At 48.2% G+C, this 13,570-nt stretch overlaps 1 protein-coding gene across 4 annotated transcripts in view; it reads right to left on the bottom strand.

Annotated features, from left to right (window-relative positions):
- TOX2 (TOX high mobility group box family member 2) overlaps nt 1–13,570 on the bottom strand; it is a 286,505-nt gene that overhangs the window by 67,411 nt on the left and 205,524 nt on the right. For all 4 annotated transcript variants that reach the window (XM_039248522.1, XM_039248525.1, XM_039248523.1 and 1 more), the window contains one exon: nt 12,048–12,113. In XM_039248522.1, coding sequence (XP_039104453.1) covers nt 12,048–12,113 — 66 coding nt within the window. The remainder of the gene's footprint in view (nt 1–12,047; nt 12,114–13,570) is intronic.

The following is a 13,570-nucleotide window of genomic DNA, read 5'->3' as shown; positions in this document are numbered from 1 at the left end:
CCCTTGCAAGGCTCACTGCCTTCAGACCAGGGTCCCAGCATCTTTCTGGCATATGAGGCCTCCTGGACCAGATCCTGCAACAACACTAACACCAACGATAGTGAGCCCACTATAGCCCCCAGACAACACATACTTTGGTATCACCAAGCTCCGGAAGATGCTGGACCCTCCACTTGGGCCACTGTCTACCCCTGGTGACACTTGCTCCCGCTCAGAATCACCACAACACCCTTGGCCTTCCCAGGTGGCAGTACCAAGGACTAGGCCAGTACTCTAAGCCGACTCTGAGTAGAATGGAGCAAGGCCTCCTCCTATAGCCTGGACCCCCATGCTCCTGTTAATATGCCCTCTAAGTCCTAACAGGAAACTGCAATTCAGAGCTCATCCACTCCCCTAAGGCTTACTGAGTGGCCCTCTGTGAACCAAGCTTGTGCAGTCCTGCCTCTCTGCACTTTTGTTCAACTAATAATAACAGCAAGCATTTATATAGCACTTGTGATGGGCTAAGTGCATCCCTGTTCTAGACTTTGCATACATGAATTTATCAGTCTTCACAATAACTCTATGAGGCAGGTACTATTATTAAACCCATTTCACAGAGGAAGAAACAGAGGCACTGAGAGGGAAACTCAATGGAAGTCACACCATTGGGAACGGACAGAGCCCCGTTCCAACTCAAAAGTCAAGCTCAAGGGATCTGAATCCCGCCAAAACCATTAATGAGCTCAGGGGCAAACCTCCCTTCAGTCGAGCCTTCCCGTGAGGTTGCAGCACTGATCACCACACGTGCTGTGGCCTCATGAGAGGGCTGGAGCCAGAGGCACCCCGTTAATGCAAACCTGGGTTTCTCACCTATGGGAATTATAAGATGATTAACACTGGGTTGTTTTTAAATTTAAAATTTTAGCTCATGAATTGGTACCCTTAATGACTATGTGGTTCTGCACCTTTATAAATAGCAGGGACTAGAACCCCGCCCCCCCCCCCACCAAGTGCAATGCTGAGTCTCCATGTTGATTCTGTCTCCACAGGTGGCTCCTGGCTGTATCCTCCCCGTTCTGACTGCTCCTCTCTGGCGGTCCTCTGGGTGGGCTTATGCCTGTACTCCACCTGCCATATGAACCCTAATTCCTCTTAATGAGTGAGGGAGACAGTGTCCCTTAGGCCTTGCTTCTCAATTATAATGTGCACACAGATCACCTGCAGAACTTGTTAAAGTGCAGGCTGTGATTCAGGAGGCTGGGGTGTGACTTGACCTGCTGCGTTTCCAACAAGCTCAGGGGAGGCTGCTGGTCTGTGGGTCACAGCGTGGCCCGTAATGCCTTAGGCTAAAAGCATATGCTTTGACCTGGACAGACCATGGTTCAAATTCCAATTCTGTCACATCCTGGCTAGGAGTCCTCAAACTCTGAGAGGGAGAAAGACCTACCCAAGGTCACATAATAAATGACAGTTATGTGGAAACCCAGGCAGAGTCCCAAAACTGCAGCTAACCCCACCCTCCTGAGCTCTGGGCCTGGACATGTCTGGGTGTTGCACGTATAATCCTTGTGTGCGTGCATACAAGTCTACACACGCAAACACGTGTGTGCAGACATGCACAAATGTGTACGTCAGTGTGTCTAAACATCAGCACATGTGCCAGTGGATTTGTGGGAGTTGTCCATTCACTCTCTCGCCATTTTTTAAAAATTGTTTTAATTTTTTTTTCTTTTTTAGAGAGATAGACAGCATGAGCAGGGGAGGGTCAAAGAAAGAGGGAGATACAGAGCCTGAAACAGCTCCAGGCTCTGAGCTGTCAGCACAGAGCCTGACGTGGGGCTCGAACCCATGAACCATGAGATCATGCCCTGAGCTAAAGTCGGACACTCAACCAACTGAGCCACCCAGGCACCCCTCCCTCGCCATTTTTTAACTCAGCTCCTACTATGTGCCAGGTCCTTGTTCCCATGATACCAATAGTCTAGGAGGGAGGCAGCCATTAAACAAATAAACACAAATAAAAATCTAATTTGTGTGCATGTCTGTGTATAACAGCCTCAAGAGCTGAGTGCTATTATTATCGCCATTTCAGTGAGGAAACTGAGGCACCAAGAGGTTAAATAACTTGCTCAGAGTCACAAACTGATGCTTAATACATGAAAAGGTATATATCAGCAAGCATGCCCACGTGAGCATGACATGCCCATATGCTAGTATTCATGTGTGAATGTGTCTGTGTACAAACATGGGTGTATCTGCATGTGCCCCAAGGTACTTTTTCCAGATATTCCATAAACAAGGTTTCCTTGCACCACAACATGGCATCACAAAAACACACACATGCACACATACTTTCTTTTCTTAGATGTTCATATTTTCAGTCATTTCCTAAAATTCTGTAGAGAAATGGAAGTAAAGTCAATAAAAACTTAGGGTACAAATACATTTTATTTACTTATTTCTCCCTGCATCGCTCTGAGGAACTTCTAAATAACAAAACTGAGGTTCAGGAAAGCTGGCTGATTTGTCCAAGGTCACCTAGTCATGAAACCTGAAGACCATAATTTGAGCCCAGGTCTGTCTGTCTTCTTGTGTCATTACCCTTATAACCCATCCGACTACCAGCATCTCTGGTGAGATGCTAGGTGTGCATCTCTTTCCTGTCGCCAGTAGTGGGCTGGAACCCCGCTCAGGGCCACTGACCACATCTCCAAGGGTCCCTTAGCATTGGTGCTATGTTGGGGGGTGGGGGGAGCTCTGGCCTATTGGACAGACCACTGTCACTCCTAGAGACTCTAGGAGGTGGAGGAAACCAATCCCTTGGTTACAGATATAACCTAGAGGCCCTCATTCACAGACACAAAAAATAGGACTCAGAGAGGACAAATGACTTACTCAAGGGCACACAGTGAAAGAGGCTAAAGAGGGCCAGACCCAGGCTCCCGACCCTCCAGAAGAAGCTAAGGAAGGACCCTCCACCATTTTGGAAAGGTCCCACATCTGGCTTCATTTCTACTTCTTGATGACAGGGTTAGCTTTCATGTAGCAATGAACAAATGTGTTAAACCAGAGGGCTCTCCCACACTCCCCAGGAAAGACCCAGGCCCTAGAGAAGATGCAGAGTTCAAGGTGGCTGAGAGTGAGAGAGAGGCACTGTTTTAAAGAAAATCCTTACATTTCCAATGCACTGCTGTTCCCTCCCCCAACCCATAAACTTCCTGCACCATCTTCATTGTTTCCATCCCATTTAGAGAGAGGGAACATTTCCAGGGATTCAATTTCTCTCATAATAGTTGGAAGGAAACAAAACTATATGCTGTAAACATTCACTTCATTGTATGAAAAATATCTTTACTACAGGGGAGGTGTGGTAAACGCACACCAAGATTCCCCACCCCCAAACCCGTTCCCTAACGCCTCCATGCCTACTCCCTCAAATATTTAAACATCTCACAGTCAGGAATGCAGAGCTATAAAGTGAATATATTTTTAGCCACTGGAATGCAAAATGAAGATTGGTGAGGTGTAAGTACCAACTCCTTCTCAGCGGTTTTCTCTCAATGAAAACAACAGAGGCTCGTCCATTTTTCTAAGCACGTGTGTAGGACTGATGAGGGAAGGCTCATTAGTTCAGTCTGACATATACTCAATTCTCCCCATACACATAGGATGGGTTTTTTCCCCTCCTTGCATTTTATTCTCCAGCTGCGAAATGATATTAAATTTCATCAGATTTGAACAAAATCTATGGTCTTGAAACAGTTTCCTTCAAGGCCCCCTCATATTTATTCAGAATTCATGAATCATGTTCCGATAACACAACCATAATTATTTTTAAAGTGTGATGTTTGTGGCTTTAATAGGAAATGCTTGCAAAAGGCCTTTTCTCTTTGATTGTTTGTAATCTTAGCAGTAATCACTGCCGGTCCCTTCTTGGCACCACGGCCAGCGAAACACAATTTCATTTTAATATGAATCGCGAGCTCTTCACCCAGGTTTTAATTAAAGCAATAAAAGCCATGTCGTCTCTGCCCTTTAGGATGTACACAGATTCAGAGGCCAGAGTTACTAAGCCCAGAATCTTAGATTTAAACAGTGACAGGAGGGAGGCCTGCCTCAGGTGCATTTACTATTTATGCATTTATTCCCTGCGCATTGTTTGTTTGCTTATTTGTTTAAAAAAGACTCGACCACCTCTCTGTCTCTTTGCTCTGCAGGTTTCTCATCTGTAACACAGGAGAGCAACAGTAGCTACCTGATAGAGTTCATGGACAACATTTAGCTCCAGCGCCTAAGCCCAAGGAAATGCACTAGGAATACAGCAGCAGCAGCAGCGTGGGCTGGGAAAATCCCACAGACCGTCTACCCTCATAATTCACATGAGGAATAGGCTGGGAGAAATATCAACACCGGTGAAGGAAATGGAGCAGACAGAACCCGGAGCTCACAGCTCTGGGCTTTTACCCCTCTGGGCATCCTACACTGTCCCTTGATGGAAGGAGGCTGCAGGTATGACTCTGACCAGCTCTGGTCTTCTGGGTTCCTGGTTATACCATCGACCCCCTCTAGGCCTATGCTTGATCCAAGTGGTACGAAAAACAGACCAGGCATCGTTGGGGATCTATGAAGGATACTGGCCGTACACACCCAGTGGCGTAGACCCAGCAGCAAGAATCTGTTTAACTCAAAGTGCTTGCATGCCTGTTGTGTGCCAAGCCTGGTGGGAGGCACCGCGAGGCCTCATTTGGTAGCGTGGGAATCTTGGCCTTTATGACAGAACTCCACACTCCAGCACGCGCTCTGCTGGAACATTAGGAAGGGATGCAAACAGAGCAGCTGGTGGGCAGAGCCCACACCGGACACGGCTCACGCCTGGCAGTGCTGATGGTTGACGGTACTGACCATGTTCCATAGGTCCCAGAGTTCCCCAAGGAGCACCTCAAATGTGAGCCCCTGAACCTCTCCCCTCGCAAATTGTCCCTGGACTCACTGGGATTCTTAGTCTAAGAATAAAAAATTCCCTATTTCCCCAGAGCTTCTTAGAACATGCCTTCTACCCACTTCCCCTCTCCTCTGTGGATGAGCTGCTTTTCCCCCCACTGCTCACACACATCTCAGGCTGGAATGCAGGCTTGCCATCCCCCTCCCTCTCCACTGCCCCACCTGGACCACTGTCCGTGTTCCCCACAAACCCCACCCCACCCCACTCAGCTCCTTCAGCATCTGGCCCCATGCGCTGCTCACACACCTTCTGCTTGTCCTCCGACCTGACATGCTCCCAGCCTTTGGCTCCGGGCTCTGGCTTCCCATCTACCCCACCTCAGCTTCATCCTGGGTCCCTCCGACTCAGCCACCATGCTGATGCTGGGCTCTGTTTCACTCTGTCAGCTCCCCCTTCCCCAGGTGCACCCAGGACCCCGGCAATGCCCACAGCTGCTTCTCCAAATTATCACCCACTTTCCACTCCGTGACTAAGATGTCCTCACTGCCCAGCTTTCCCTTACCCAGCTGAGATTCCCTGGTCCTTCATTTCAGTTTCTCTTTTGCAAAAAAAGCTGGAGTGCCCTTCTGGTACACCTGCCTGACAAATCCTCACTGTGGAGTCACCCAACTGTCTGTCCCCAGAGCACCCGCGCCAAGAGCTCAGTATCCCACAGGCCACACAAGTATCCTGGACCTTCACCCGCTCAGACGTCTGGCACCCTGACTCAGCAGGTGACCTACCCACCAATCTCTTGGAGAAGACATGTGTTTCCAGATGCAGATGTCCTCTCTCCTGGGCAACCTTCTACAGTGACACACTCCTTTCCATTTTGTCCCCACTCCTGGCTAAGGCCACAGCTTCCACCTCCGGGCAGGACCCAGTCCCTCTCACCTTCTCCCAAAACTTAAACTATCAATTAACTCTTCCCTCTCCTGAATGCCAAACTTTACCCTTTCTTGGATCCCTTCTATTGACAATGAAACATTCTCAAGACTCTCTTGTCTTTGAAAAAAAAAAAAAAAGGTCCCTCCTTTGGAGTCTTCATCCCATTGAGCTACAGCCCTTGCCCTGGTCTGACACAGCCCAGACTTCACGTACAAGTTGTCTGCACACACTGTTTACATCCTTAATGCATGCTCCCTTCTTGATCTGTCCTGGGGCCTGCATGAAGCCCACTACACATCAAAGCCGCCTTTTCTGAGATCCAGGATGACTTCTTTGTTCTCAAAACTACTGGGCACATTTCAACTCTTACCCTAACCAATCCCTCAGAATCGTTTGACCCTCTCCTTCTTGTTTCTATTTTATTCAACTTTTTGAAATAAACATCCATATGGTTTAAAACCCTTAAAATCTAAAAAGGTACAGTGAAAAGTCACACACACACACACCATACCACACATACACACATAACACAAACACACATACAAATGTGAACACGCACATATAGGTACACACACAATGTACAAAGCCACTTTTATTAGCTTCCAGAGTCACTTTAATCAAATACAAGCACCTAGAAACACATGATCACCACCTTTTCTCACAAATGGTAACATACTGTACTTACTATTGGCCACCTTGCTTTTTTTGGGCAAATAATGTATCTAAAGAACTTCTATCTCTTTACTTTCTACTTTCCTTACAGCCATACAGTATTCCCCCCGATAGATGTATGTGATTTATTGAACTAGTCTCTCATTGTTGCATTGATGGGTTGTTGCCAATATTTTGCCATTATGCCAATACCTAAATGAGCAATCTTGAAGCCACCACTTCTCATGTGAGCAAATATATCTGTGGGATATACTTCCAAAAAGGGAAATTGCCGGGTTAAAGGTCAATGCATTTGTAATTTTGATAGATGTTGCCAATTTGCTCTCCATAGGGTTACACCAATTTACTTTGCCTTCAAGCAATGTGCAAAAGCGCCTGTCTCCCCACAGGGGTTCCAACAGAGTATATCATCAAACCTTTGGATTTTTGTCCAAGAGGTGAAGAATGCTAGTTTTGTTTCTCTTATGAACTAATTTTAACATCTTTTCATAAATGAAGGTCCATTTTCATTTTCTGTTCTGTAAACTATTGGTTCATATCTCCCATCTGTTTTTCTACCAGGGTTTTGAATTGATTTCTGGAAACTCTTTATATATTTATATTGTGAGTTGAAAATACTTTTGCCCAATTTTTCACTTGTCTTTTGACTTTATTTATGCTGTTTTAGCCATACAAAGGTTGTTTTTCATTTTTGTTTGTGGTCAAATTTTTAAGTCTTTTCTTCTAAGACTTTGAATCTAGAAATGCCCTTCTGACTCCAAAGCTATAATGTATACCTTAAAGGCTTTTCTTCTGGTGCCTTCATGGTTTCTGTGAGTACCTATAAATCTTTGACTTATTTAAAAGTTATCCTTTGACAGGGAAGAAGCTGTGGATCCAACATCGTTTTTCCCCAGATCCCTGACCTCCATCTCAGAACACTCTGCCCTTGGCTTCAAAGCCTCCATGCTCTCCTATTTCTCTAGTCCCTACTTCTCAACCTATTTCACAGTCTTCTCTTCCTCCACTTTGCTTTCAAATACTGGAGCTCAACATTTAAGACTCATTGGTTCTCTGCTCTTCTCTGTGGTTCTCACTCGTTTCTTTATGTCTTTGCAAATGTCATCCTCACCATGGGCTAAGAACGTCCAAGTTCATTTCCCCCAGAAGTTCCAGACTTGCACAACCGTCTACATACTCAGACATCTCCCCTGGATGAGTGTCTCAAGAGTAATGTGTCTGACCCTGTCAAACCTGCACCTCCCCAGGCCTTCTCACACTCACAAAAATGATACCAGCATGCTGGAAAATGTGCTGTGCTAGAAGCCTGGGAGACACCCTTTACTCCTTCATTTCTCTCTCCCTCTACATCCATCCACTGTCAAGACGTACCAACTTTATTTCCAAAACAGATCCCAGATCCATCCACTTATTTCCATCTCCTCTGCTTCTACCACCTTAGAGGACAACACCAGCCTTCACTTACCCTCCCACGTGGTCTCTCTGTATCCACTCTTGCCCTTGAGAGCTGTTTAAACTGCACTATGATCATTCATCCAATCTCAATCTCTCCCTTTCTCACTAACAAAGCCCACTGACTTACTTTGACTAACAGAATGTGATGAATGTAGTCATGTGCCAATTCTCTTTCTCCTTCTTCCTTCTCTCTCTCTCTCTCTCTCTCTCTCTCTCTCTCTCACACACACACACACACACACACACACACACCACGTGTCCTTTCAATAATTCTTAGCACAAAGTCAGAAATCTTCAGCAGAAGTCATATTTATAAACTCAATGGAGGACCGTGGGGGAGAAGAAGGGGGGAAATAGTGGGGGAGAGGGAGAGAGGCAAACCATGAAAGACTCTTGAATACTGAGAACAAACTGAGGACTGATGGGTGTTGGGGGGAGGGGGGAGATAGGCATGGAGGAGGGCACTTGTGGGGATGAGCACTGGGTGTTATATGGAAACCAACTTGACAATAAACTATTTTTTTAAAAGTCATATTTATAGCCATAACAATGGAAAATTCTACCTACAGCCAGGAAGGGTGGACTGAGGGGGTGACATTTGCAGCGCCCCTCGAAGAACAAATAGACATTTGTTGGGTGAAAATGCCTGGGGGATTCCTATCAGAATCTGTGCATAAAGAGGCTTGTGGGGATGAGCACTGGGTGTTATATGGAAACCAACTTGACAATAAACTATTTGTAAAAAAAAAATGCCATATATACATATATATATATATATATATATATATATATAAGAGGCACAGAGCTATAAATGAGCATGAGAAGTGACCAGAGATTCATCTATGTAACCAAAGCATTATTTATGTTAAGAAAAACATGGAAATAAGTCCCAGCTAGTTTTATGGAACACTGGTAGTTTAGGTTAGATTCCCCTGAAGTAGAGCCTGAGATGGGGATTCCTATGACACTGGCATTCCTTTTGAGAAGTGACTCAGAAGAGATGGGAGGAAAGCAGGACAGAGCAGGGAAACGGGCTAGGCAAGGCGGCTATGCCAGCTGGAGCTCTGTAGGGAGCTGTAGAATTGCTCCCTGCTTGAGAAGAGGACCTTCCTGGTCTTCTAGACCATCCCCCACACCCCTCCCCATTGACAGTTCCCATCTGGCAAAGGCCAGGTCTCCAGAGAAGGGGCAGCCGTGAATGGTTAGCAGCCGGCACTCACATCAGCTGGGTGAGGGGTTCCCTGGCCTGGTGACGGGAATCCACAACACTCACCTCCAGTACTTATAACACCCTGAGAGGCAGAAGTTATTTCTCCCATTTGACAGAAAGCTGACACAGCTTGCATAGGGTTAGAGCGGGCATCTGGCTGGGATGTCCAAGAGCTGGATTTGAATCTAGGTCTGCTGAGCCCACAGCCCAGTTATTATCCTCTTCACCCTCATCCCAGCATCACATAACCAGGAAATATCATCCTTGTAACTCCTGGCCAGGGTCTGCTCTCAACAGGGGGAAAAGCTGATCTCTACCAGCCTCTCCCCCCCCCCCCCCCCCCCGGCCCCAGCACCCCCCCCCGAAGCTGCTGATGAACCACAAGCCATGCCTGAGAAGTGCATTTCAGCCTCAGACCACGCGGGCAGGTCTGGTGCAAAAGAAACACAGTGTCCAGAGAGGGGGAAAGGGATACTGTATGACAGCTAAGGCAGCCAGGCAGGAATTTTGTGGAAACTTGCAAAAACCAAACAACAAAGGATGCATTTGCAAAAGAAACTTCAAGCACCTAAGAGCTGGTTTGAAAGTTTTGAACAGGGGGCACAGCTGGTTGATATATACCCCATAGGAACCTGTGTTTCCAATCAAGTTTCTAAATAAAGAAGATGGTGTTTCAGGAGAAGGTTACATTAAAGAGCAGGTTTTTAATACGATGAAATTGTATGTTCAGAAAGCAAACGTCTCCCAGAAATGGCTTCCTGCTTATATCCAGAGCTTTGCACATAATAGGTGCCCAATAAAACCTTGCTGGATGGGTGGACCTTCTAGTTAGTTGTATTTATAAAACACATTTTATGCCATTTAGAGTGTGTGTACTCTGAATCTGCTACTGGTGAGAAGACCCTCATTTTGCCCACATGTTTATGTCAGTCCCCCATGACTGGGACCATAAAATTCCTGCAGTTGGTGAGGCACCACACCATGACAGAGCATTCCACAGACACAGCGAGGTGATGTGTGGAGCTTTGAGCCCCAGCTGTCTCACTCCCTGGATGAGGATGAGCCAACATCCTCCAGCCTCAGCTTCCTCATCTATAAAATGGGGCTGATGGCAACCTACTACTTCTCAAGACTGTTGTGAAATAACCAAGGAAAAGGCTTTGCACCGTGAAATGCCAGGTGGGCAGGTGAGGGCCCTGCTGTTAACAGCTTATTGGGACCCTCATTTGCCCCCCAGCTCCTCTCCAAGGGACTGTGCTCCCCTGCTCAAGCCTGGGGCAGACACGGAGCCCTACCTTCCATTCTCACGAGAGTACAGTGCCAACACTCTCCATCAGGGTTTGAAACACAACGACCCCTCTGTGCTAGGGCTCTGAGAGCCAGGGCTCAGCGTGTTAGCAAGATGCACCTGAAGCACTGTGAAAGGGCTCTGATGAGATGTCCAGGAGAAAGCTCTGCTCTTTTGAGACAATCACATTTCCAAGCTGATGATGGACAATTAAATGACTTCAGTGGTCTCTTCCAAAATGAGCACTTCCAGGACCTGGAGTCTTGCCCAGCAGAGTCTTTCAGGCTGGCACGAGTCAGTGCCATATAAAGGCTCTGCAGCGGCACCGTAATGCTCATGTGGTCACAGGCCAAAGAAGGGGCATGGCATGGCGATCCCAGCACGAGCACGCCTGCCGTGGCTGGGGAGGGGCACGCAGCACCCCACGGCGGAGCTCAGAGTACCTTCCCTCCCTGGCAGTGCGCCCCTAAGGGCCACAGGTCCACGCCTTACTCAACATGTCTGCCACCGGGCCTGTCACATAGGAGGGCACACCAATGTTTGTGAATTAATAGAATTCCAGTTCCCCAGTTGGAAAATGTGGGCCCAGCAGCCCAATTTGGACCATCACAGCCAGCCTGGCTGCACAGTCAGAGAGAGGATGGAGGTCAGCTCCAGGGACAGGCTTGTCCTCCAGCTCACCAAGTTCCTCTGCCCCTTGAGCTGCTGCCACTCTGTAGGCACCACTGCCTTAAGGAACCACCCTGCAAGTTGTCAGTCTGCAGTGAGGATCTCCCCAGCATCCCAGTCTACAATGAGGACCCCCCCCAACATTTCAATCGGCAGTAGGACCCTCCTTTACCCCAGCCTGCAGTGAGGACCCTCCCCAGCACCCCAGCCTGCAGTGAGGACCCTCCCCAGTACCCCAGCCTATAGTGAGGACCCTCCCCAGCATCTCAGCCTGCTTTGAGGACCCTTCCCAGCACCCCAGCCTACAGTCGAAATTCAGATTCTAGCTGGCATCTGGGAATCCCAGAGGGCTAGGGACTGGGACAGCCTTGCCTATGGATGACTCCACTTCCTTCACCACCAGGGAGGACTACCGAGGAAGTCTCTGCTATCCTCCCTGCATACCACACCCCGCAATCCTCCCCAGTGACACCAGACAGCTCTAGGTGTGCAGGAGAAGTCTGCGTGCCTTTGCATGGGCGTGTGTGCCTCTGTAAGTCCCACGGGTGCTGTGTGGCGGCAAGAGGCAGATGGCACCAGGGAGCACGTGACAGTCCTCCTCACTACAGCTGAACACTTCTCCTCTGTGCACGGGGAATGAGGGCCACACCTTTTGAGTTTCACCAAGTTTTCAAAGGTGCTCACTTTAAGCCAACAGGAGCCAGGTAAGTGATCTATAGAAAATACTATAGTCCCAGTTGGACTGTCCCTTTTAAGGGGATACTTGATATTCTTGATCATTGTGAGAGAGGACAGTAGTGAGCTAGGCCCCGCTGCTCTGCACCATCCCAGCCTCACCCTGGAGCAGCTGAGCTCCAGCCAGCTCCAGGCCAGACCCCCACACAGGAGGATGGAGCACCCACCTGGCTGGTCGATAGCAGCTCTGGGTTCCCGTCACTCATCCCCACGTAGGCACTGTCACCATCAAACTGGAACATAGAAAGAGAGAGAAGCGGGTCTGAGTAAGTTTTTAAGAAGGCCCCAGGAGAAGCCCAAGTTCAGTCAGGGGACTGAATACACTGAGGAGGGGCAAGAGCTGTCTGTGGGGCCTGGAGAAGCAAGGTTCTGGCCCAAGATGCCCAAATCCCATTTAAGCAGGGTTCCCTCTAGGGTGTCAGGAGCAGCCCCTGTCCTGTGGCCTCTGTGGGCCCTGTGGGCTTGGACTGGCACCATTCGTTACAGTTAGGATGAAGAGAGGAAAACCTTTCTGCCGTGCCCACAGGCAGCTACTCCTTGTCAGATACTGAGCTCTCCATCTCTGGAATTATGCAAATGTCTCTCTTGGTCAAAATGACATCAGGCTATCAGCTGGAGCTAGAATTCCACATGATGAAGGGAGGCTAAGATCTTCAGAGCCCAGGGATCATGACACTTGCCCCAGACATGCCCTCCAGGTCTTACTATCCTAAGAAGCTTTTTCCCTCACATTTGTCCCTTAGGCCACCTGTGTCCACAGGCAGAGGACTGTGGTAGAACCACACACGGAAACTGCAGTCCTATGTTCTGAGAAGCTGCCAACTCTGGATTCAGAAAGATCTCCCTGCAGCAGGAAGCAGGTGCCATGGGGAAGGTGTGGGCTCTGGAGCCACTGGCTTTTTCCCCTGATGCGTGATCTGGAGATGCTGTCTGAACATCCGAGGTCCCTCATCTGTTGAATGAGGATAATGATAGTAGTCCCTTCTTCATGGGGTGCTTCACCGAAACGTGGAGCACTTAGCTCATCTCCAATAAGTTCTCTTCCATGGAGACAGGTGTCTTGGATCAGGTTCCCTAAATTTAGAGCCTAAGACCAGGATTCAAATGCCTGTCATTTTTGAGAAGTGCTCTTTAGGAAACTCTGGAAGGGAGTGAGGTAAGCAGGACAGGGCAGTGGAAGTAGCTAAGCAAAGATATGATCTCAGCTGGAGCCCTGCTGGAGCCTGATCCCAGGGAGGGGGCGGGGGCGGCAGGGCATGAATTGCACCACGGAGTTAAGTCAGTCACTGGCTGTGGGCTGCTCTTAGGGGACAGGGGAAGTCACAGTCTTCTGAACAGGGCAGCCCCCATTTGGCCAAGGACAGTTCCCCAGAGAACTGTGCCAGCTGTGAGCCATTTGCAGCCAGTGTTCTAGCAGATGGGAGATCGCTGTGCAGGCTAGTAAAGGGATCTGGGTGGGGCCCCTATGGCAGCTGGCCATTTTATTTTAATTGAAAATTTAATTTTTTTATTAGGTTATATTCACAGGGTTCTAAATTCCCAAAGCGCAAAAAACAACCGAATGAAAAGTCTGCTTCCCACCCCACCTCCCAGCCAGCCTCTCCAGAGGCTATCACTGCGTCCACCAGCTTCCTTTACATTCTTTCAGAGATGGTCCACATATATACATTTTATAGCAGTTTCTTTCATA

The sequence above is a fragment of the Hyaena hyaena genome, unplaced genomic scaffold (assembly GCF_003009895.1).
Source record: "Hyaena hyaena isolate Hyena2069 unplaced genomic scaffold, ASM300989v1 scaffold_312, whole genome shotgun sequence".
Lineage (NCBI taxonomy): Eukaryota > Metazoa > Chordata > Mammalia > Carnivora > Hyaenidae > Hyaena > Hyaena hyaena.
Note: the sequence above shows the minus strand (reverse complement) of the source record. Positions and strands in the feature narration are given on the sequence as shown.